Genomic DNA, 23610 nt, shown 5'->3' on the forward strand with positions numbered 1-23610 from the left:
GAATCTAAAGTTTTCCAGACTAATCAAAATTGAAATTACCTGATCCAGGCCCCATCAATAAACATTAAAGGTGATTTTCTCTCTCTCTTCCCCTTCAGCAACTGGCTTCCATGGTACTTATTTAAGGTGACCAAATGTCTGGTTTTGCTCAGACAGGTCTGGAAATCCTGCCCCCCAACCAGGGGCTGGGGGGAGATTTTAAATTCCCCCCAAATGTCCGGGAAAGTTGTGCTCATGCCACACCTTCGACTGCCAATCTGGGCCTTCTCTTGGCCAGCGCAATGTCACTGGCCAAGAAAAAGTCCAGATCGATGTGCGGGCAGGAGCCGAAGGCCGCGTTTCTGCACTTCTGGAATTGCAGCCTTCAGCCCCTTCCAATACCCATCCGGGTGTTCTCTTGGCTGGTGCAATGTCACCAGCCAAGAAAAGGCTCGGATTGACGCATAGGGGTAGGGGAGGTGCTTGGCGAGGCATTTCTGGAGTCGGTCATCTTCCCCAGCCTCATGGTGGCTGCCACCTTCCCATTCTCCACACTGCCGCCAACGCCACCATCTCCACCACACTGCTGTCTCTGCAGCTGCAGTACTCTCCCCTCAGAAAACAAAAGAAAACCCTGAGCCTGTAAGTAGCTGTCCTACAGAAACTTTATACCACTGGGGAATTAGGGAGCATAAAATATGTTACTGCAGCAATGTCAGACCTTCTTCAGCATGAGGGTCTTCCAATGCTGTTCCAATAATTTCTATATTAGTCCCCACTGAGCAATCAATTTCCCTTCCGCTCCCACCCTCCAGCTTACCCAGGTGGCTGTTCTCACATTAATAATAGAGAGATGGAACTATTATGAAATAATTGTATATCCACACTGGCTCCTGAAATGTGATGATGTTAGTGCTGAACTTTTAGCCTGAGATTTGGGCTTGTTGCTAGTTGTTATCCTGTTGTTGTTGTTGTTGTTGTCTGAATTATGGATTGTGTTCTGAGAAGGAAATTGCATTTTATGTATTCTAGCACGAACTCATATTTTTCATGAATCCAGTAAGCTTACTTCCAAATAAGCATGTACAGGGTCACAGTATTAACATGTCACAAAATGTTGTTTGCTATGCTTTCAAATATTTTACAATGTATAAGAACAACCCTCTCCAAAAGCTTTTCATTGTCAGAAGCCCATTGTAAGATTAATATGATTTTGCATGTGCACAGTTTGTGATGTACAAAGAAGTGTGTTTAGGGACCGGAACAGAGGATTCTTGTATACTGAGCTCAGTGAAGTGATTGTAATGGATTTCAGGATGAACTGAAACCATTACATAGATTTATATGCCCTTTATGGTTCTGAAACTTTCACTTATTTAGAAGAGAGATGGCTTTTTGTGGGAAGAGGGACTTGTTTTGAATCAGTACTTCAGTGGTCAGTTCTTCCAAATCCTCAAAGTTGATGCTATACCATGTCCCCCCCCCCAAAAAAAAGTACATGCCTTTGGGAGTTCAAAAATCTCCTTTCTAGTATGTGTTCTTTTAGCATTTTTTTAATCAATGCAAACCAAAACCAAACATTGACGGGACGGAAGCAAGTGGTGAGGGTTTGGGACAAAAGAGCAGAGGTGTTTTGGTGTTGTGTTCTTGATGATGATTTTGCTGCACTGGAAAGCTCTGCTATGGCAGTTTTCAGATGAATTGGAAAAGTGCTTTGTAATTTGGAGGTTGGTAGGGGGTGGGTGAATGGGAAATCTTTGTAGCCTTGTTCAGTCCCAGTCCTAGACACACACAGGCACACAGACAGCTGCTATTCATAGAGCAATCAGCTTGCTGGGTTTGCCCTTGCAGTCTTTCTTGGAATCTGCTCTTTGTTCTCTCCTTAATACAGTCACTGACCATAAGACCCGTAGGAATTTTGAGGTGGACTCTTCAAATGCTGTTAGGGCATGCCTGAAGGAAGGGTAAAATCTTGGGTAGACATCTGGCAAACCTGGGCATAAATTTGGTAGGACACCATTTTGTTTTGGGCATATACAAGCAGTAGCTAATACTGAATTTCATAATATTTTGTTCTTGTCAGTATACCTATACTAAATATGACATGTTATCTTATCTAATAGGAAATTATACAATTTCCTATTAGATAAGACTATTTTTACTCCTCTAGGACATTTGAATGTGACTATTTTGACTCTATTTTGCTAGTATTAAAACCATTTTTTAAATTTTATCTAGTTATTTCCTGACAAAAGATATTTATATTTTGATGTACAAATATAATATAACAGCATTTGAAGAGAAAACAAGTCCACCTAAAAATTCCTATGGGTCTTATGGTCACTGTCTGTATAAATTTTCCATGTACAAAATATTTAACTCATGTGAATTTTGTTTCAGACTGACTAAATGAAACGGGGAATAACAAGAAAATTGTTGGCCTACCTCTGTGCCAAACTGTGCCAAGAGAGTGGAACTTCAACAGATGTGGACATTTCAAAATGTATTATATGCCAAAAACACAATGAGGGGAAGACAACAACTACAACAGAAGGAAGACAAAAAATCTTGGCTGCAGCTGAAAACGACAAGATGATGTTTTTAAACGCATCAGTCTCGTTGGACGTGATTGTGAGTTCGTGTGCCATTGTTCAAATGAAATCCTACACACTAAAGGAAACATTACTGAAGAAAAAGAGAGAAAATGAAGCTGGTGATGTGCTCCATTGCTTGTAACACTCAACAACTGAAGACGCAAAACTGAAGTTCCAAGAGCTGATAGCAACATCAGAAGAAACATTGAAATCTTTGGATGATTTCACACAGGAACAAGCTAAGAATTCTGAGCAGTGCAAATATCTGGAAGGATTCTTGCATTTGATAAGTCTTTTGAAGAACCTAATAAGAGCGGACAGGGAGGGGAACTAGAACCTCTACCTGCACACTGTGAAGGATGTCCTTCCAATTTTCCAGATTTTTGATAGAATTAACTATTTGAGATGGGGTTCAATGTTCTTTGAGCAAATTCTTAATCTTGAGACTCATTATCCTGATGTACATGACTGGTTAAAAAAAGGTCATTTTGTTGTTCGAAGAACAAATGGCAAGTTTAATGCAGTGGGAATCGACATGGTTCTCAAACAAACAATAAACTGCTCTCAGAAGTCAGCCAGAGGGATCATCAGCCAAACAAAAAGAAAGGAATACATTGCTGAATGGGAGCTTGCTTATCATGAAATCCTCCTCATAAGAAAAACATTTCAAGGGCTGATGAACATTAAACCATTTGACTATGAGCTGATAATGCATCATGAATTAACAGGAAGCCTCAGAAGCAGAATGGAAACCAACATCCAACAGATGCTGCAGGATGTTGAAAGCAGAGAAAACCCATACCTTGTAAAAGGTGAACTCAAGCTTCACAACATTGTAACCAATGAATTTGTTCCAGCATTGAATGCCCAGAAGATGCTCCAATTTCTGACGACTGCACAAGAAGTGTGCAGTTCTTCTTGTTTCAAGCGGAAAGGTTTATAACCCGCTCAAAACCACTATCAGCAGTTATTCACCAGCAAAAACTCTCCACTTTTCTAAGTCCAACATAACACATGAAGACAAAAAAACAAACTGTGAAAAATGTCATCAAAGATCAATTGATGGTTCAGAGAAAAGTTGATATTGCCAAAGAGAGAAGAATGACAATGGCAGAAATTCTAACCTACAATTTGTCACCTTTTTTGTGTGTGTTACTCATTCATTTCTACAAGTTTTTGTAATGCTAATGGACTCTCTGAACTGTGGATAAGAAAGGCATCAACAGATATCATACCAATTCATACTCTTGTGGACAAGATAGGTACTACCACAAACATCCTTCTTGCTACTCATTTTCTGACAGGGTCTGATGTGGCCAGTAAGATTGGCACCAAAGTGTCATCACTCAAAGCAGAACCAGAAAAATATCTGCACAATTTTGGTCAGCGTTTTCCACCAAGTACTGAATCCTTTCAGATAGCCGAGGAATACTTGGTGAAGGTTCTAAAACCACATTCAGTGTGCAAGACGTTTGATGCACTTCAATTTGAAATAATGACCCAAGCTACTATTCCAAAGATACAAGGCTTACCTTGCACAAGCTCTTCATTGCAAGGGCACCTGAAAAGATTATTTTACATGGTAAAATGTGTTTTACAGTGTTGATGATGGACAAACCATTAGCCCCAACGGATTTCGGATGGACAATATGTGCTGATGATGCCAGACCCTTGCATTATTGAGCTACCTGAAGACAGGATGATGATGATGATGATTATATTTGTATCCCGCCTTTTGCCCAATGCTGGGCCTATATTACCTGTAGTTGCAAAAGCTGTCTTACCAAACGATGCTGGTGCCGCAAAAAACAATGTTTCTTGTACGTCCATTTGCAAATGCAAAATGTCTTGTGACATTCAGGAACATATTTAAAGTACTTAAAATGACCATTCTTTTTTATGTATTATAATTTCATTGTGATGATTCAATACATTGTATTCTATTACCATTGTGTGTGTGTTTTCTCCTTGAATAGTCACAGTGAAGGTCCTAGAGGAGTAAAAATAGCCTCATCTAATAGGAAATTGTATAAGGAATCAAAAAAACATGTCGTAATTAGTATAGGTATACTGACAAGGACAGAATATTATGAAATTCAGTATTAGCAACTGTGCGTATATGCCCAAGACAAAATGGTGTCCTACAAAATTTATTCCCGGGTTGTCAGATGTCTACCCAAGATTCCAGAATGGTGGTCCACCATACTAGCATCACTGTTTACTTACATAGATAGAACAACATACATCCCCAAAGACTGGGCAGTGGCAATTATAATTCCAATCTATAAAAAGGGGCTAGGAATGACCCAGCAAACTATAGACCCATTAGTCTTCTGAATACCATTAGTAAATTATACGCAAGACATCTGTGTACAAAACTGTGTGACTGGATGGAGGAAGAAAGCATACTTGAGGATGAACAAGCAGGATTTAGGACAGGCAGATCTACTTTAGATCACTGCCTAATTCTGCAACATTTAGCAGAAAAATATACCCGTAGCAGTAGCTCCCGGCTATATGAAGCCTTCGTAGATTTTAAAGCGGTGTTCAACTCGATCCCAAGATCCAATTTATGGGAAAAACTTAAAAGCACCACAATTGATAAACGCCTACTACGGTTGACGGCTAAATTGTATAGTAACACAAGTCTTAGAGTAAGATTTAACAGAGGAGGTCAGCTCTCCAACCCAATTGCAGCAAATAGGGTTAGCAAGGATGCATTCTGGCCCCAAGGAGTTTATACACATATATAAACTCCTTGATCCAACGGCTCCAAGCTTTAGATATACACGCCCCAAAAATAGCAACTAAAAGACTACCCATACTGATGTATGAAGACAACGCGGTCATTCTCTCCTTGTCTCAAATAGGCCTTAGAAGAGCCTTAAAGGCCCTTGCCCTACATTGTAAGGAGGACCGATTAAAAATCAATTACACTAAATCAAAGATTATGATGTTTGCCAATAGCAACAAGATCCACTGTATATACATAACAATGAGATAGAGCAAGTCTCTTGTTTTAAATATCTAGGTGTCGTTTTCCAAGCTTCTAGAAGGAAAACGGCACAGATCAATTATATCTCCTCACTTGCCAAGAAAACTTCAGCAGCCATTCTGAGGTTCTTTTGTACACGAGGAGGAAATTTTATTCCAGCTGCAATTAAACTGTTTGTGGCAAAATCGAGAGCACAGCTCTTGTATGGAGCACAATTGGGACCATTTTCCAACTTAGCCATATATGAGAAAATACAATCAGGCTTCTTAGGGTCATTATTTCTGACACCAAGAAGTATCTCCAATGCGACATTACGAATGGAGAGCAGATTAATTAGAATTGAAGCTAATGTGTGGCAAATTACTATATTTACCTGGCTTAGACTTAAGCTGACCCCAGAGGGGCTGCTTCCCCTAATTTTACAAGACAATTATCAGATGAAATGGTGAAACATTATCAAAGAGAAATTATGCACTTATGGGCTCTCTACAGAACATCTACTAGCCAAAGACCTTGTTAAGCAGCGCATTTGGGATATTGAACTGCAGAACGATCTAAGCCAATTAAATTAAACTAACAAAACTTGAAGCCAACCACACCACCTAATGAGAACTCTCCTATAGGTCTTGCTGCTCAGCCCAACAAGGCTGACTGAAAAGGGATGTTGGTGGAAGGGCCAGCATGTGTGGCCTCACCCCATGTCTAGTTCTAGATGGCTGGTGAAAGTTGTAGTCCAACAAACCTGGAGGGCATCAGGTTGGAGAAAGCTGATTTAGAGAGTGTAAGGAAGGCCTAACTCAGAATATTTGTTCTGCGTTGGAACTTATTTGTTCCACTTATTTGGTTATCTGACTGTGGGTCTTAAATCAGCTAGTGTTTTGATCACTAATCTTACGTGGTTTGTTTTTTTTAAAAAAAATAAAATGTATTATTACAGTGTTCTGAAAAGAAAAAGAAAAACACACACACACTAACAGGACATTAACTGAATGGATGTGTACAAATGAAGATATATCCCTGTATGTCCAGAAAGGCTTACTTTTGAGTAAGTCTGTGCAGGATTCCAACATACCTTTTCCCTCCCAATCCCCCCTTCATCAGTGATCTATCAATCAGTGAGAGAGATTCCATCAGCTTTCAAAACCACCTCACTCAAATCTCAGTTGAAAGTTTCCTGCTACCCCTCCCCCACTGCAGAATGTCAACAAGAACCCCAGAAACCCCCCTCAAAACACTGGAATACTGGCAGCATTCTTGCTTCAGAGCGATGCTGAGCGTGACCAACATATTTATTTATTTAAAACATTTCTTTCAGAAGCCCTCCCAAGGCTACTTACAGCAATAAAATACATAAAGAGTCAAAATATTAAAAGCAGTAAAAACGTATACACAATAAAATAGCAAGGAAAACATGAAGAGCCAACAATAAAACCAGAAACAACAACGGCAATAGTGACATCAACAGCAAGCCTATGTTTTCAAGGCCTTCTTAAGAGCCTGCGATGGCACATGGTGGACCCTGGATGGCAGCTTGTTCCAAAGTTATATGTCCGCTGCAAAAAAGGCCCTCTCAGGTGTGGTCAGCCACCTAACTACACTCATGGGTGGGCCAATGAGAAGGGCCTGACATGGGTGAAGGTGGCCCTTCAAGTAATTTGGTCCCAAACCATTTAAGTCTTTAAAGGTCAAAACAAGAACTTTGAATTGGTCTCAGAAACACACCAGTAACTAGTGCAGCTGGCGCAGTGTAGGCATTAAGTGATCAAATCGCCTCACCCCCACGAACACTCGGAGGGCTGCATTCTGCTTGAACTGAAGTTTCTGAACCATCTTCAAAGGCAGTCCCACATATAGACCATTAGGGTAGTCCAGCCTAGATGTAACTAGTGCATGGATAATTGAGGCAAGGTCTGTCCTCTCCAGATAGGGCAGCAGCTAGCCTACCAGCCTAAGCTGGTGAAATGCTCTCCTGCACACTACAACCACCTGGACTTCCCCAGTTAGCTTAAGAGTCCAGTTAGCTTAAGAGTCCAGCAGGACTCCCAGACGGTGTGCTTAGTTTTTAGGGGAAGTGCAATCCTATCTAACACCTCTTGTAAACCTTCACCCGAAGTAAATGGTTTCTCAATCCACAGTACCTCCGTCTTGTTTGTATTAAGTTTGACCTTGTTCACCCTCATCTATCTCAAACCAGCATCCAGAGCTCCATCTGGAGGTTGGTGATATTTCAGCCCAAACCTCCTGATGACTTAGCGTAGCAGTTTCATGCAGATGTTAAAAAGCATAGGGGACAAGATAGAACCTTGCGGCACCCTACAGGCTCAGTCATGGGTGGAACAGAAGTTCCCCAGCCCCACCTTCTGAGAGTGCTCCCAGAAAAGACTTGAACCATGCCTCCCAAACTCAATCCAGATTAACAATCCAGAAAGAGACCATGGGTGATGGTATTGAAAGCTGTTGAGAGGTCCAGAAGAACCAAAGGGATTGCACTACCCCCATCCATTCCCCGGCATAAGTCATCAACCAAGATGATCAAGGTTGTTTCTGTCCCATAATAAGGCCTGAAACCTGATTGGAATGGATCTAGGTAATCCGTTTAATCCAAAATGATTTAAACTTGTGAGGCCACCACACGGTCCAGCACCTTGCCCAAGAATGGCAAATTTGACACAGGTTGGTAATTATCTGAAACCATCAGATCTAAATTTGATTTTTTCAACAAGGGCCTCACATAGCTTCTTTAAAAACTGTGGAGACCTCACCGGACCTCAAGGAGGCATTTACCACCTCGGAAGTTCAGATATCCAGCCCAGCTCTGGCAGGATCTAAAAGGCAAGTAGTAGGCCTCAGTCCTCCAAGCAGTTTTTCACCTCCTCAGGTTGCACAAGCTGAAAGGTATCTATAACATGACTTGATAATGCACCAGCCCCAGCCATATCAGACTCTGTCAAAACAAAGGCATCCAAGTCAGCATAAAGAGTGATTTTATCTGCAAAGTGTCTGGCAAATTCTTCAAGCGGGCTTTGAGGATTTGAGTTGTTGTATTCCAAGGCCTACACCCAAGAGGCCTTTAACCACATGAAAGAGCTCCACTGGACAACAATGGCGTCAGAGATATAGGACTAAGATTGCAAATGGATTCTTAACCATGTTTGATCATATTCATTCCAATTCTTCCACCATTTGTGCTATAATTGTCAACACAGTCATTTCTTCGCCCTCGGTAGAGGATATTTGGGAGTGATTGTATCAATAGCCTGAGTCATCTCCTCATTCCAAGTATTGACAACCTGAATAAAGCACATTAGTAGTTTTCACCAAAATGTGAGAGAAGTAAATGAAATGCTGAATAAAATGTACAAATGTATCGATTTTCAGAACTTTTTTACCTCTCTGTACTTGTGGCACTTTTCACTGGATTACTTTGAAATTTTGCACAACCACAGACCTCATCAGGCAGATCATGGGATGCCATGTTTCATGTTATTAAACTGATGTAGACTTGTGAGGCTTACAATGGTGGGAGCTTTTTTGTGTGACTCATCTTAATTAAAAGGGTACTCTTGTGCTCCTTTTATATATTTTATCCACACTTTGCAGACTATTTCATTTCCCCCCGCGTACAAATGTCATTATAATGTGCTAATTAAGAGTGTGAGAGACTGCATGGGTGGAAATTTGGTTAACCGCGCTACTCCACCTAAAGGTAAATGTAGCATTTCCAAAAGTGGTGAGAGCTGGTAGTCACGGGCAGTTAATGAGCACAAGCCACAAAAGAAAAAGAATAAACTGGCCAACGCCAGAAGGGAGGAGACAGTGGATGGAGGAAAAGGAAAGGAGTCCCATGTGTGAAGTCAGGCAACAGAGAGGCAGGTTTTGCTTTGAAAACACTTATAGGAGGTGATGGGACTATATATGAGGAAAGCGTCAGCTTCTGTGATGACTCGTCGAGTTATCTTTTGCTTAAGTCAAGCCTGAAAATAGTTAGCATTATCTTTAACAGAATTGCACAATGAGTTATATTTGATAATGCTAAAAAAATTATTTAAAAAGATGTTTTGTTTTGAATTGGTGGCTTTTCTTTATTAAAATGTGAGTTCTCAAATTTCCTTCAATATTTGAAAAAGACATCTATACTGAAGTTTTGATAATATGCACATTTCTATAATCAATTAAGGCATTAGAAAACAGATGTTTCATCAATTAAAAATTCTTTAATCAATTAAAGGCCTAGTCCAACATTTTAATTTGCATAATTGATTCCACTGCCTCATGTCTTCTGCTTTGTTTCAAGTCTCAGAAGAACACTCAAGGACTCAGTAGGAAAGTGGGATGATTGGGGGTGTGTGTGTTATGTTTGTTCTTCTTCATGGGGATGTTGCCAGCACCTGACTGGGTCTGGAGTCTGGCAGCAGTGCGTGGGTCAGGCAGCCGCCCATCCCAAAAACAAGCCCCCATTTGCATGGAAATGGCAGCTCGGAGATTTCCATAAAAGTAATGTTGGGTAAATGGCTTCTCTATTGCGATTGTTTGTGCAACATTACTTTTACAGAAACCCCCAAGCTGCCATTTCTACACAAATGGCAGTTTGCTCTGAGGATGGGTGGTGGCTGAACCCACTTGTCAGTTCTGGGGCTGCTCAGCGAGCAGGTGAGCAGCAACAGCGGTTTGATGAGCACCCGCAGGGACCAGGCAGAGGTGAGTCCACCCCTCCCTCCCCACTCACACTGATTTTCCTATGCTCTGTGAAAGCACCTCGCACGCCATGGGTGTGATTACTTACCAATGTCATTGATCAGCATAACTTTGGTGTTGGCAGGAATGTGCTGCCTGAATCCCAGTTTTTGGTCATCTGCTGTTGGGAGTTCGTGATAGCCCAGGGCATCCATATGCTTTGAAGGTAGAGTGAGGTCAAAGAGATGAAACCAACCTTCAGCACTCACTGCAACAACCAAGTTCTGACAGAGAAGGTTCTTGATAAATAACAGATTGTATAATAGAGACAACCGCAATAACATGGAAGCAATGGACACTGCACTGTGGGATCAATAGTGGCAAGCCCCGTGCACTTTAAAAGTCTTGGGCATGCACAAAGGCAAGGACAACAAACTGAGCAGGATCTAGCCTTCTGTACAGGCTTGTCCTCAACATCAACTGTACTACTTTCCTTTCAAAGGTACATATGCAATGCTTCTTTATAGTGTCGCAATAACAAAGCATGTGGTTATTTCAGCTGGTGCTTCAAGTACAGGCTTGAACCTTTATATTTAGATTACAATCCTGAAATATATAATTTTGTAAACTACTTTGAAATTTATTAATTTTGTAAACTACTTTGAAATTAAATTTATGTTAATTAATAACATATACTAACAAGCCAAGGTACACATACAGATAAAATAATATGAAGCAGCCTTACTAGGACAGTATCACTTCAAGTGCAATCTTCTCCTTTCTTGTCTTCCACTGTCTCATTTTGATTCTCCCATCTCTATCCAGTATGCAGCTGCCAAAGTTATTCAACTCTTATCACTTCAACCATACAACTACCCTCCTTAAACCCTGATGGTGGCTTCCTCTCCACTCCCAGATCTTGTTCATGCATCTTTGATTTGCTTTCAAAATTTTCTGTGGGCTTGCCTCCCCTTCTCTTCTATCCTGAAAAATCCATGCCTGGGACATTAACTCACCCAGTTGCACCACTCTCAACTGTCTGAAGATCTCCTGCTCCCTCAAACAGCTCTTCTCCATTCCTTGGGAATACCTCTTTTACTTCTTTCAAATTCCTCCTCAAAACTATTTTTTTCATGAAGTCTTTGGCACAACCTGGTCCCCATTCCCTAGTGTAATTAAACCAAAGTACTGTACATGTAACAAGAATAATCTCCTGCCTCCATTTTCCTCCCCTTCTTCTACTGTTGCCCTTATGTCTGTTTTCTAGACTATAATCCTATCAGTCTCCTCACTGTATGAATGTACATGGATAGTACTAAATGAATGGCTAACTTTTCAGCTTCATCCTAAGCATTGTTATTTGGGATGTAATTCCCAATGATTTCAATGGAACTTATTTAATAGTAAGCATACATAAAACTTCAGTGTTTGGCCAGCCTCTCTCAATCTTTGGTCCCATGGTGTAGTTTGACTGGTTTGATGAGAATTTATAGTCCAACATCTGAGGACCCAAAGTTGAGACCCAAAAAACACATGAAATATATTATTTTTGTTCCCGTTCGACAAAGGCTGACAGAATGGCTTATTTGATGTTAAGAAAAAGTTTTGAGATTATTTTGTACATGCAGGTTGGGAAGAATATTTTAAAAACAAAACAGCATTTACCTTTCCTTTATTGCACACATCCCCAACACCAACACAGGTAAGCTGGAAAAGGAGAGTATTTATTCTAACACTTTATTTTAACATTCCAACACTTTCCAACCCAAAAACCTAACTAAACAACAAGCTTCAAGGAAAGGGTGGTAAAGACAAAAGATCACTAATAATTATTAGTGATCAGATTATCACTAATAATAAACACTGTAATTCTAATTTGAAATAAATTCAAAGCGAACCACATTATGTGCAAGTACCAAAAAGGATAAGCCAAACCATGGTGGACTAGGATTGCTCTAGCTGACTGGCTTCCAAATGTTTTGTTCTCTAGTACTTCATATTGACCTGTTTGCCAAAGAACCCTGAGGATTACAGAGGACACTTTGCCCTAGAAAATGCCTCTCAGTTCATCCAGAGCAGGGGTGCAGAACCTCTTTCACTCCAAAAGCTGAATTCCATTTTGGAGAAGCGCTTGGGGGCTGCATTCTAGGGTTGGGTGAAGCTGAAGGCATAAGAGATGGGGCAAAAAAAACCACAACCAGAATATTTTAGCATAAAACTCTTTCTGTCCATCATGAAGCCTTAGGAGAGGCATTTCAACTTGTAGAATGGGGTGAAAACTGCACAAGAGTATTAAGCACCCTAAATAATTTGGTTTCATCAGAAAATCTGGTCTACTCACTCCAAATTCCAGATCATTTATGAACAAGTTAAAAGCACTGATCCAAATACAGATCCCTCTCTGATTTCTGTTCTTTAATCACTTACTGATCCATAAAATGTTCTCTCGTCCTATTCCATGACTGTTCAGGGTTTTTTGGAGAGGGACTTTGTCAAAAGCTTTTTTGAAGTACAAGTAGACAAATTATCTAAAATCCCCATCATTTACTGATAGTCTCAAAGAACTCTAGGGGAGCAATCCTATGGCCTCTAGACAATAACAGAGGGGCTATTGGATATTCTGGATATCCCAATCCAAGATCGGACTCACTGCACTGACCTTGGAGTGGAAAATGGGAACTTTGACCCTCTCTTCTTCCCCCTCCCAGCTGGCATGGGAAGAAGCGGCATGGAAAAACCTGCACTGGCTGCTCCCCAAGGTCAGGAACTCCACCCTCGGAGAAAGGGGCATTTTGGCAGATGAGGAGAGGAGACAGAAAAAGCCAGGATATGAGCTATCCTGAGGCCTCTCCAGACTCCTTCCCTCCCCCTCTAAAGTGCCCCCCCCCCCCAACTAGATGGGCAAAAAAGCCCTCCTAGCAAAAGATGCAAAGTTGGAGGACAGGGAGGCAAAGGTCACCTCCACTGCTCCTCCCACTCTGCCTTGGATGAGTGCAAGCCTCCGAGTTCAGAGGTTTGTGATCATCAAGGGTACAAACCATACAGTTGCGCCCTCAAAGGTTAGTGAGATGGAACTGACCTTTGCAGAAGCCATGTTCATTCTTTTTCAGCATGGCTTGCACTCTGACATGCTTCCAGATTTTATCTTTAATGCTTTTCACCAATTCACCCAGAAAAGAAGAGAAGCAAAGGGGCCTGTAATTTCCTGAATCCCTCAATTCCATTTTTAAAAACTGGCATTGACCATTCTCTAGTCCTCTGGTACAGATGCTGATTTTAGGGACATGTTTCATGTTTTTGTTAGAAGATCAGCAATTTCAATGGTTTTCATATTTACAAATGTCAGAAAGGTTTAAATTAGATTTAAAAATTAGATTAAAAAAACTGGTTTTGAACAAAAAAAATCTGAAAGGGCATTATGTACAAATGATGAACATGTTATTGCAAAAAAGTATAAACTTTTGTTGAAGTTTGAAACGGAAGATGAACAAGTAAAGGATTGTATGATAAAATGGGGCCAAAACTTTGGTTATAGTATATCAATGGCCCAATGGGAAGATATGTGGTTAAGAGGTGTAAAATTCATCTTACATTCTAGTCTCAAAGAAAACTTTTATAGGATGATGTATAGATGGTATATGTCCCCTTCCAAATTGTCCAAAATCAATAACAATGTATTGGGAACCTGCTGGAAATGTGAAGAGCAAGAAGGAACATTTTATCATATGTGGTGGACTTGTAAAAAGTGTTTTTCTTTCCAGAATCCTGATCATCGTCGTTGCCCTCCTCTGAACCTCCCCCAGTTTGTCTGGATCCTTCTTGAAGTGTGGTGCACAGAACTGGACACAATATTCAAGATGAGGCTTAATCAGTGCCGAATAGAGGGGAACTAGTACCTCCTGTGATTTGGAAGCTATACTTCTATTAATACAGCCCCAAATAGCATTTGCATTTTTTGCAGCCATATCACATTGTTAACTCATATTCAGCTTGTGATCTATAACAATTCCAAGATTTTTCTCACTTGTAGCATTGCTGAGCCAAGTAACCCCATCTTGTAATTGTGCATTTGGGTTTTTTTCCCTTGGTGTAGAATTTGGCATTTATCTCTATTAAATTTCATTCTGTTGTTTTCAGCCCAGCACAAGATCACTTTGAAGTTTGTTTCTGTCTTCCAGGGTATTTTATGTCATCTGCAAATTTAATAAGCATTCCCTGCACTTCCCCATCCAAGTCATTAATAAAAATGTTGAAGAGCACTGGGGCCAGGACTCAGCCCTGCAGCACCTCTCCCGTTACTAACCCCCCCCCCAGTTTGAGAAGGTACCACTGATAAGCATTCTTTGAATCCGATTCTGTAGCCAACTGTGGATCCACCCAATAGTTGTTCGATCTAGCCCACTTTTAGCTAGTTTGTTAATCAGAATATCATGGGGCACTTTGCCAAAAGCTTTGAAGTTAAGATCTATTATGTCCACAGCATTCCTGCAGTCCACAAGGGAAGTTACCTGATCAAAAAATGAGATCAGATAAGTCTGGCAGGATTTGTTCTTGACAAATCCATGTTGACTTCTAATAATCACTGCATTGTTTTCAAGGTGCTTACAGATTGCTCCAAAATTTTCCCAGGGATTGTTGTCAGACTAAATGGTCTGTATATCCCAGGTTCCTCATTTTTGCCCTTTTGAAGATAGGGACAACATTAGCCCTCGTCCAGTCATCTGGCATTTGACCCATACACCATGAGTTTGCGAAGATAATAGGCAGTGGTTCTGACAGTTCTTCTTCAAGTTCTTTTATTACTCTGGAGATTTAAACTTGTTCAAGCAAATTAGATGTTCATAGACCATTTGTTTATCAATCTCCATCTGCAATCCTGCCCCTTTAGCTTCTACTTCACTTTTGCCAGGGCAGCAGGGGGGTCATAGACCCTATTTTGGGAGAAGACTGAGCCAAATAAGGAATTGAGAACTTTGGCCTTTTTGTGATATTATTTTGCCATCCTCATTGAGTAGTTGAACCACCGTTTCTTTTACTACACGCATACCTGAAGAAAGCTTTTTTGTTGCTTTTAGCATCCGTCGCTAGCCTCAGCTCATTTCATCTTTAGCCTTCCTGATGCCATTCCTGCACTTCTGTGCTACCTGTATGTACTCTTCTTTTATAGCCTGGCCTTCCTTCAACTTTCTATATGTATCCTTTTTGTTTTCAGGTCATCTCTAAGCATTTGTGGAGCCACATTCCTTTCTTCTGTTGTCTTCTACCTTTTTTCCCTATTGGAATTGTTTGTATTTGTCCCTTTAAAATCTCCTTTTTTAGAAACTTCCACCCAACTTGGACGCCTTTTTGCATTAGGGTCACTTGACATGAGACCTTACTTATCATTGTTCTGAATTTATTAAAATCAGCTTTCCTAAAATCCAAAATACACGTATGGCTACACTCAGCTTTTGCTTCTTTTAAAATCAAGAACTCAAGTATGTGAGAACAAATGATACTGCCAAGCAGAGTTACAAAGAAATCATGTCAGACTTTGAACTTTGGGAAGGAAACTCAAGAAGTTTGGGGCCCAGATAGTTTTCTCATCCATCCTCTTTCCATTTCCCCTCCCTTCCCAGTTCTCTTCCTACCTGCTCCCGTCTCACACTTCTTGACCAGCCAGGTACCCACAGGAGCTACTATTCGACTAGACACAACCTCCACAGGAGTTATTTTGTGGCAGTGTCCACAGCAGTTTCTCAGCTTCCCAAATGGGCTCACAGGTGCAAAAAGGTTGAGGATCCCTGCGTTAAAGACTCCTAATTTCACATATATTTTGATGAACTGGCTGTGATAGACCAAGGAAGAGATATCGGGGTTACAATAGAATGCTTAACTAAAAAGTCAACTCAATGTACAGTAAAGCAGAAAAAGGCAAAAACTTATGTTAGAGATTGATTTTAAAAGCTAGTCTTGTGCTTTTTATAAAACGGTGCAGCTGCATTTTGAATACTCTAGTTGGCTCACCTCAAAAAGTGGAGAAAGAGAGAGAGAGAGAGAGAGAGAGAGAGAGAGAGAGAGAGTTCTCTCAGCATTTAGACTCACCCAATGAAAATGATTGGCAAAAGATTCATGACAGGCAAAAGAAAACCTACCCACAGACATAATTATTATCACATATGGTAATAGCCATCGGCTTAGGCAATTTTAAAAGGGGTTAAGACAAATTCATGGAAAATAAGTCTCAATAGCTCCATGATAGCTCAATAGAGCCTTCAGATTTAAGGGCAGTGTATCCTGAAAGACCAATTGCTGGGAGTTAACAATATCTATCATGCTTCTTATTTCAGCTCTGCTTGTAAACGTCCCAGAAACATCTGACTGGCAACTTCTGAAGCAGAATGCTGCACTCAATACACCTTTGATCTGATCTGTAGCAATCCTACAGATTGCTTTTACTTATAATCCATGCATATGAACCACCAGATGCTGAAAATTTGGAGGACTACAAATATTAGCTTCTACTGACCATTCCTTGACACGAGCACACAGTCCAAGGCTTGCTTTCATCATTCTTGTATATAAATAGTCTCCCACTGGTGTCGCCAACCACTAGCTCATTCAGCTGAAGAAGAATATGGGAAAAAGTTCAAAATATTGCTTTACGTACTGCTTCCTTACATACACAAAATCTTAACATTTCCCTTTGTTCCCTCCACCCCCCAAACCAAATAATTTCTCAGTATCACAAGCTTCTAACTGTGTTGAATTGAATATGCCAAAAGAGAAATGGGAAGGGAAATAATATGAACTGATCTCAAACGGTCTCTTTCAGAAGATTTATTTATTTATTTAATTACATTTATATACCGCCCCATAGCTGAAGCTCTCTGGGCAGTTTACAAAACAGTGAATATTAAAAACAAATATACAAAAATTTAAAACCATCAAAAGCATGCTCCAGTCTATTGGAGGAGCATCTGTTTAGTGAGTTGTGTGTTATTATCCATTAGATCCCTGCTTCTGCACCTTTAACAGTAGTCAGTTTGAAATGTAGTGTGCAAGATTTAAGTTACCTTACATTCAGCAATGCGCAGAATCCAACGGAGCGCTTACATCTTCGCTGATTACTTTCCACCCCACTGATTCCCTTCTGCAAGCATTGGGTCCAGCCAATCCCACTGCACAAGCAGGGCTCACTGCTTACACAAGGGGGATATAGTGCTTCTTAAAGGAAGCCCTGTAACGAGCAGAAAGGACAGGTTGCTTACCTGTAACTGTGGTTCTTCGAGTGGTCATCTGTACAGTCACACATATGGGCTCTGCACCTGCGCGAAGCCCCACTTGGGAAATTTCCATAGCTAAGAGCCATTTTGGGCGGGAACCCTCCTGTCTCCACTGCGCATGTGCAGGAGGGTTCCCGCCCAGATTCCCCAGTGCTTCTGAGACCCAAAGGCCTCGTCTGAGGAATACCAACACCTACAGGTGTATCTGAAAAAATCACTAGAAGTAAAAATTAATAATAATTCATAGACACCAAGAGGGGAGTATGGTGAGCGGGTTGTGTGACTGCACAGATGACCACTCGAAGAACCAGTTACAGGTAAGCAACCTGTCCTTCTTCTTCGTGGTCTCTGTGCATCACACATATGGGTGATTAGCAAGCTTTACTCACCAGAGGAGGGTTGGTGTCCTTATGTGAGGATAGACGACAGCACTGCTCTGCCAAAGGAGCAGTCGGATCTGGACCTGACATCAAGTTTGTAGTGTGACACAAATGTCATTGGTCGAGCCCATGTTGCTGCCCTGCATAACTCAGGCACTGATACTCTACGATGAAAAGCTGATGAAGTGGCTACAGCCCTTGTGGAGTGCCCCCTGATTGACATTGGAGGTTCCAACTTCTGCAGTTGATAGGCCAAGGTAGTACATTGCACCAGCCAAGAAGAAAGTCTCTGAGATGACACTGGCAGGCCCTTGTTATGCTGTCCATGATACAGCAATAAATGCTGTGATTGACGGAAGGAAGCAGTGCGATCCTTATAGAAAGCCAAAGCCCTTCTGACATCTAATGAGTGTAGTGTCTTTTCCAAAGGAGATGAGGGAGAAGGAAAAAATGCCGATAGGGCAATGTCTTGGTTAACATGAAAACTAGAAAAACCTTAGGTAAAAATTGAACATCTGGCCGAAGAACTACCTTATCCAGGTGGAAGACTAGGTAAGGTTCGTCTATTCTTAATGCACTGGCACACCTTGCAGATGTAATTGCCACCAGAAAAACCACTTTTAGGGTGAGAAGTCGTAAGTCAGTGGTTGCTAGTGGCTCGAAAGGCTTATTATTATTATTATTATTATTATTATTATTATTATTATTATTATTATTATTTATTTATATAGCACCATCAATGTACATGGTGCTGTACAGAGTAAAACAGTAAATAGCAAGACTCTGCCGCATAGGCTTACAATCTTTGTAAGCTTTGCTGAGAGTGCATGCATAACCACAGATAAACTCCATGTCGGCGAAAAGTTCCTTACTAGTGGATTTAAGTTTAATAAACCCTTCAAAAAACGTTTAACAGTAGGGTGTGAAAAAACCCTAAACCCCTCAATGCAGTTATGAAAATGAGAAATAGCTGCTAAATAAACTTTTAATGAGGAAACTTTAAGTCCTTTGTCCATTAAAACTAACAGGAACGACAGGACTTGATCAGCTGAGCAGCTTGAGGGTAAGAACCCTTGTTGAGTAGCAAAGGCAGTAAAGGTAGCCCATTTCTTATTATAATTCCTTTGCGTTGACAGTTTGAGGGCTGCATCTAAAACTGCCTGGGGGCTCAGCCTCCACGCTGTCATATGAAATGTGTTGAGGCCTGGATGGCATATCCGGCCCTGACCTTGGAACAGTAGGTCTCGTCTCATTGGGAGCCGAATGAAAAGACCCTGTGACCTGTTTAGTAGGGTTGCAAACCAGTTCTGTCTGGGCCACCAGGGGGTCAAGATTATGCAATTCACCTTGTTGTGAATAATCTTGGCAAGTGTTCTCGTTATCAGGGGAAACAGAGGGAATAGTAACACCGATTCTGGCCCGCTTGCATTGGCTGCCTATATGTTTCCGAGCCCAATTCAAGGTGCTGGTCTTAACCTATAAAGCCCTACATGGCTTGGGACCACAATACCTGATGGAACACCTCTCCCGATATGAACCTACCCGTACACTGCGCTCAACATCTAAGGTCCTCCTCCGAGTGCCTACTCCAAGGGAAGCTCGGAGGATGGCAACAAGGGAGAGGGCCTTTTCAGTGGTGGCCCCCCGACTGTGGAATGATCTCCCCGATGAGGCTCGCCTGGCGCCAACATTGTTATCTTTTCGGCGCCAGGTCAAGACTTTTCTCTTCTCCCAGGCATTTTTAACAGCATTTTAACAGCATTTAACAACGTTAAGTTTGTTTTTAATGGACCCCACAATTGTTGTTTTTAAATGGATACTGTTGTTTTTATACTGTTTTTTATGTGTGTGTGTGTGTGTGTGTGTGTGTGTGTGTGTGTGTGTGTGTTTTAAATTGTATACTTTTAATGTTTACTATTTTTAAATGTTGTAAACCGCCCAGAGAGCTTCGGCTGTGGGGCGGTATATAAATGTAATTAAATAAATAAATAAATAAATAAATAGATACAAGAAGTGACTGTTCCAGTCGTGGAGAAATGCATCTCCTAGGGAACCTTGTCCCGCTGCAGGATTGATGACAGACTGTGTTGTTCCTTGTTGCAAACAGATCTATCTCCAGTTTCCCCCAGAGGTGAAATACTTCTTTGATGACTAGAGGATGGATCCTCCACTCCTGTACTATCAATGACTCCCTGCTGAGGGTGTCTGCCAGCACGTTGGATAGTCCAGCTATGTGGACCGCAGTGAGGGAGATTCGATGTCGAACGCACCATTGCCAGATGTGTATGGTAAGTCTGGTCAAGGGTAAAGATTTTGTTCCTCCTTGCTTGTTGATATAGAACATGACCGTCATGTTGTCTGATGTTACTTGCACATGGTGGTTGCGGATCTCGATGTCGAATGCTCTGAGAGCCTTTTGGGTTGCAGGCAGTTTGAGATAGTTGGTGTGTGCATTTTTCTCTCTGGTTGACCACAGGCCCTGTACCTTTAATGTGTCGAGGTGAGCTCCCCATCCTGTACAAGATGCATCCGTTGTGATTAATTTTGATGGCACTGACGGGTTGAATGGTACCCCTCGCAAAAGGTTGTGACGGTTCGTCCATCATTTCAAGGATCTGTCTACTCTCAGTGGCAAAGAGAGGGAAACGCATCTGGCATTCCTTAGTGGGTTGAACATCTTGTTGAACCATAACTGTAAGTGTCTCATCTTGAGCCTCGCAAGGGGGACGATCATGGTAGTCGATGCCATCAGCCCCAATAGTCTCTGTATAGTGTGAGCAATAGTTCTCTGTTGCTTTATGAGGACGTTCGCTATGTTTATTTATTTATTATTTATTTATTTATTTATTACATTTTTATACTGCCCAATAGCCGAAGCTCTCTGGGCGGTTCACAAAAATTAAAAAATGTACATTGATGGTGCTATATAAATAAATAATAATAATAATAATAATAATAAAACCATCATAAAACAACCAACAAGTTAAAAACACAAATACAAAATACAATATAAAAAGCACAACCAGGATAAAACCACGCAGCAAAATTGATATAAGGTTAAAATACAGAGTTAAAACAGTATAATTTAAATTTAAGTTAAAATTAAGTGTTAAAATACTGAGTGAATAAAAAGGTCTTCAGCTGGCGACGAAAGGAGTACAGTGTAGGCGCCAAGCGGACCTCTCTGGGGAGCTCATTCCACAACCGGGGTGCCACAGTGGAGAAAGCCCTCCTCCTAGTAGCCACCTGCCTCACTTCCTTTGGCAGGGGCTCACAGAGAAGGGCCCCTGTAGATGATCTTAAGGTCTGGGTAGGTACATATGGGAGGAGGCGTTCCTTCAAATAACCTGGCCCCAAACCGTTTAGGGCTTTAAATGTCAATACCAGCACTTTGAATCGGGCCCGGACCTGGACTGGCAGCCAATGAAGTTGTAAAAGGACTGGCGTAATGTGATCTCGCCAGCCAGTCCCTGTTAGTAAACGGGCTGCACTGTTTTGTACCAGCTGAAGTTTCCGGACCATTTTCAAAGGCAGCCCCACGTATAACGCATTGCAGTAATCCAAACGAGAGGTTATCAGAGCATGGATAACTGTAGCTAGGCTATCACTGTCCAGATAAGGGTGCAGTTGGTATATCAGCCTAAGCTGATAAAAGGTGCTCTTTGCCACTGAGTTCACCTGTGCCTCAAGTGACAGTTCTGGATCGAAGAGCACCCCCAAACTATGGACCCGATCCTTTAGGGAGAGTGCAACCCCGTCCAGGACAGGGCAGACATCACCTCGCCGGACAAATGAACCACCCGCTAACAGTACCTCCGTCTTGTCTGGATTGAGTCTCAGTTTGTTAGCCCTCATCCAGTCCATTACCGTGCCCAGGCACTGGTTCAGAACAGTCACTGCCTCACCTGGGTTTGAAGAAAAGGAAAGGTAGAGCTGGGTGTCATCCGCATATTGATGACACCTCAGTCCACATCTCCGGATAACCTCCCCCAGCGGCTTCATGTATATGTTAAACAGCATAGGGGATAAAATAGAGCCCTGCGGAACCCCATGGCTTAGGAGCCACGGCACAGAGCAATAATCCCCCAGCACCACCTTCTGGAATCGGCCATCCAAGTAGGAGCGGAACCACTGCAACGTAGTACCTCCAACTCCCAGCTCAGACAACCTATCCAGAAGGATACCATGGTCGATGGTATCGAAGGCCGCTGAGAGGTCTAGGAGAACCAACAGGGTTGCACTCCCCCTGTCTCTCTCCCGGCAGAGGTCATCCCACAGGGCGACCAAGGCAGTTTCCGTTCCAAAACCAGGCCTGAAACCCGATTGAAATGGATCTAGATAATCCGTTTCATTCAAGAGTGCCTGGAGTTGTCCTGCAACCACCCGCTCAAGCACCTTGCCCAGGAAAGGGATATTAGCCACTGGCCTGTAGTTGTTAACATCCTCCGGGTCCCGATTAGGCTTCATAGAATCATAGAATAGCAGAGTTGGAAGGGTTCAAGGCCATCGAGTCCAACCCCCTGCTCAATGCAGGAATCCACCCTAAAGCATCCCTGACAGATGGTTGTCCAGCTGCCTCTTGAATGCCTCTAGTGTGGGAGAGCCCACAACCAACCTAGATTCCACCGTCGCACTGCTCTAACAGTTAGGAAGTTTTTCCTGATGTCCAGCCGGAATCTGGCTTCCTTTAACTTGAGCCCGTTATTCCGTGTCCTGCACTCTGGGAGGATCGAGAAGAGATCCTGGCCCTCCTCTGTGTGACAACCTTTTTTTTTTTTTTAATACTATTTTTATTGATTTTCAAGTAAGGACAAATACAATAAATACACAGAGTAAAAAAAAACACTCAACAACAATATAGATGTTCCCATAGCACCACTATAAAAAAAAAGCATGGGTGTTCATTCCTTCAATAAGCACTTGGTGCAGAAAAAGATGCAGGTTAAGTTAGAACCTCTGACCAAAAGGATTCCTGAGTCATTGGGGGTCTAGGTTCGCCAGGATTCATATTAATAAATGTGAAAAAGTCCAACCAGTTTTCCACAAATGTGTCTGATGTTATTTCTCCTCTTGCTAACCTGCTATGTTGTGTCAATTTATCATTTAAAGCTAGTTTCCAAATCTTATCAAACCAGCGTTGATGATCAAAAGGTCTGTCGCTTTTCCAGAATTGGGCAATTTTCCACCTGGCTGCAACCAGCAAATGGGTGACCAAGGCTTTGGGAATAATGTTTCTATTGGCATCCCTAAAAATAGAAAGTAGAGCCAGTGCTGGATCAGTTTCTACTTCAACATTAATAATGTTTGTAATGGTTTGGAAAACCCTTGACCAAAAAGTTTTGACCTGTTGACATTCCCACCAAAGATGAATATAAGTGCCAGGAACGGAGCAACCACGCCAACAGTGTGGGGATATATTAGCACTAATATGGTGCAATCTAACAGGGGTGATATACCACCTGTGAGTGATTTTCAGAGTGAGCTCTTTAACTTTTGCTGATATTGTTTTATAGGGTGCCACAAGCTTTTCCATTCACCTTCAGTGAAACTGGTGCACAGATCATGTTCCCAAATCATTTTTAACCCTCCCTTATCTGGGAATTGACAATTCAACATCATGTGATATATATCAGAAGCTCCCCCTTTAACCTTTCTAGAATAAGTCAGGCAAGCTTTCTCAAATATAGTAAGCGAGCGTGGAATGTTATGGAATTGATATAGAG

The 23610-nt window shown here is 41.6% G+C and overlaps 1 protein-coding gene across 2 annotated transcripts in view; it reads right to left on the bottom strand.

Moving 5' to 3' along the window:
* Positions 1 to 23610, bottom strand: part of ITFG2 (integrin alpha FG-GAP repeat containing 2) — a 106754-nt gene that overhangs the window by 57257 nt on the left and 25887 nt on the right. Inside the window, exons 2-4 of one of the 2 annotated variants that reach the window (XM_063134408.1) lie at positions 16751 to 16846; positions 11908 to 11949; positions 10352 to 10526 (exon numbers count right to left, since the gene is read on the bottom strand). In XM_063134408.1, coding sequence (XP_062990478.1) covers positions 10352 to 10526; positions 11908 to 11949; positions 16751 to 16846 — 313 coding nt within the window. The remainder of the gene's footprint in view (positions 1 to 10351; positions 10527 to 11907; positions 11950 to 16750; positions 16847 to 23610) is intronic. The other variant, XM_063134409.1, reaches the window with a different exon arrangement.

This window comes from Elgaria multicarinata, chromosome 9 (genome assembly GCF_023053635.1).
Source record: "Elgaria multicarinata webbii isolate HBS135686 ecotype San Diego chromosome 9, rElgMul1.1.pri, whole genome shotgun sequence".
Taxonomy (NCBI): domain Eukaryota; kingdom Metazoa; phylum Chordata; class Lepidosauria; order Squamata; family Anguidae; genus Elgaria; species Elgaria multicarinata.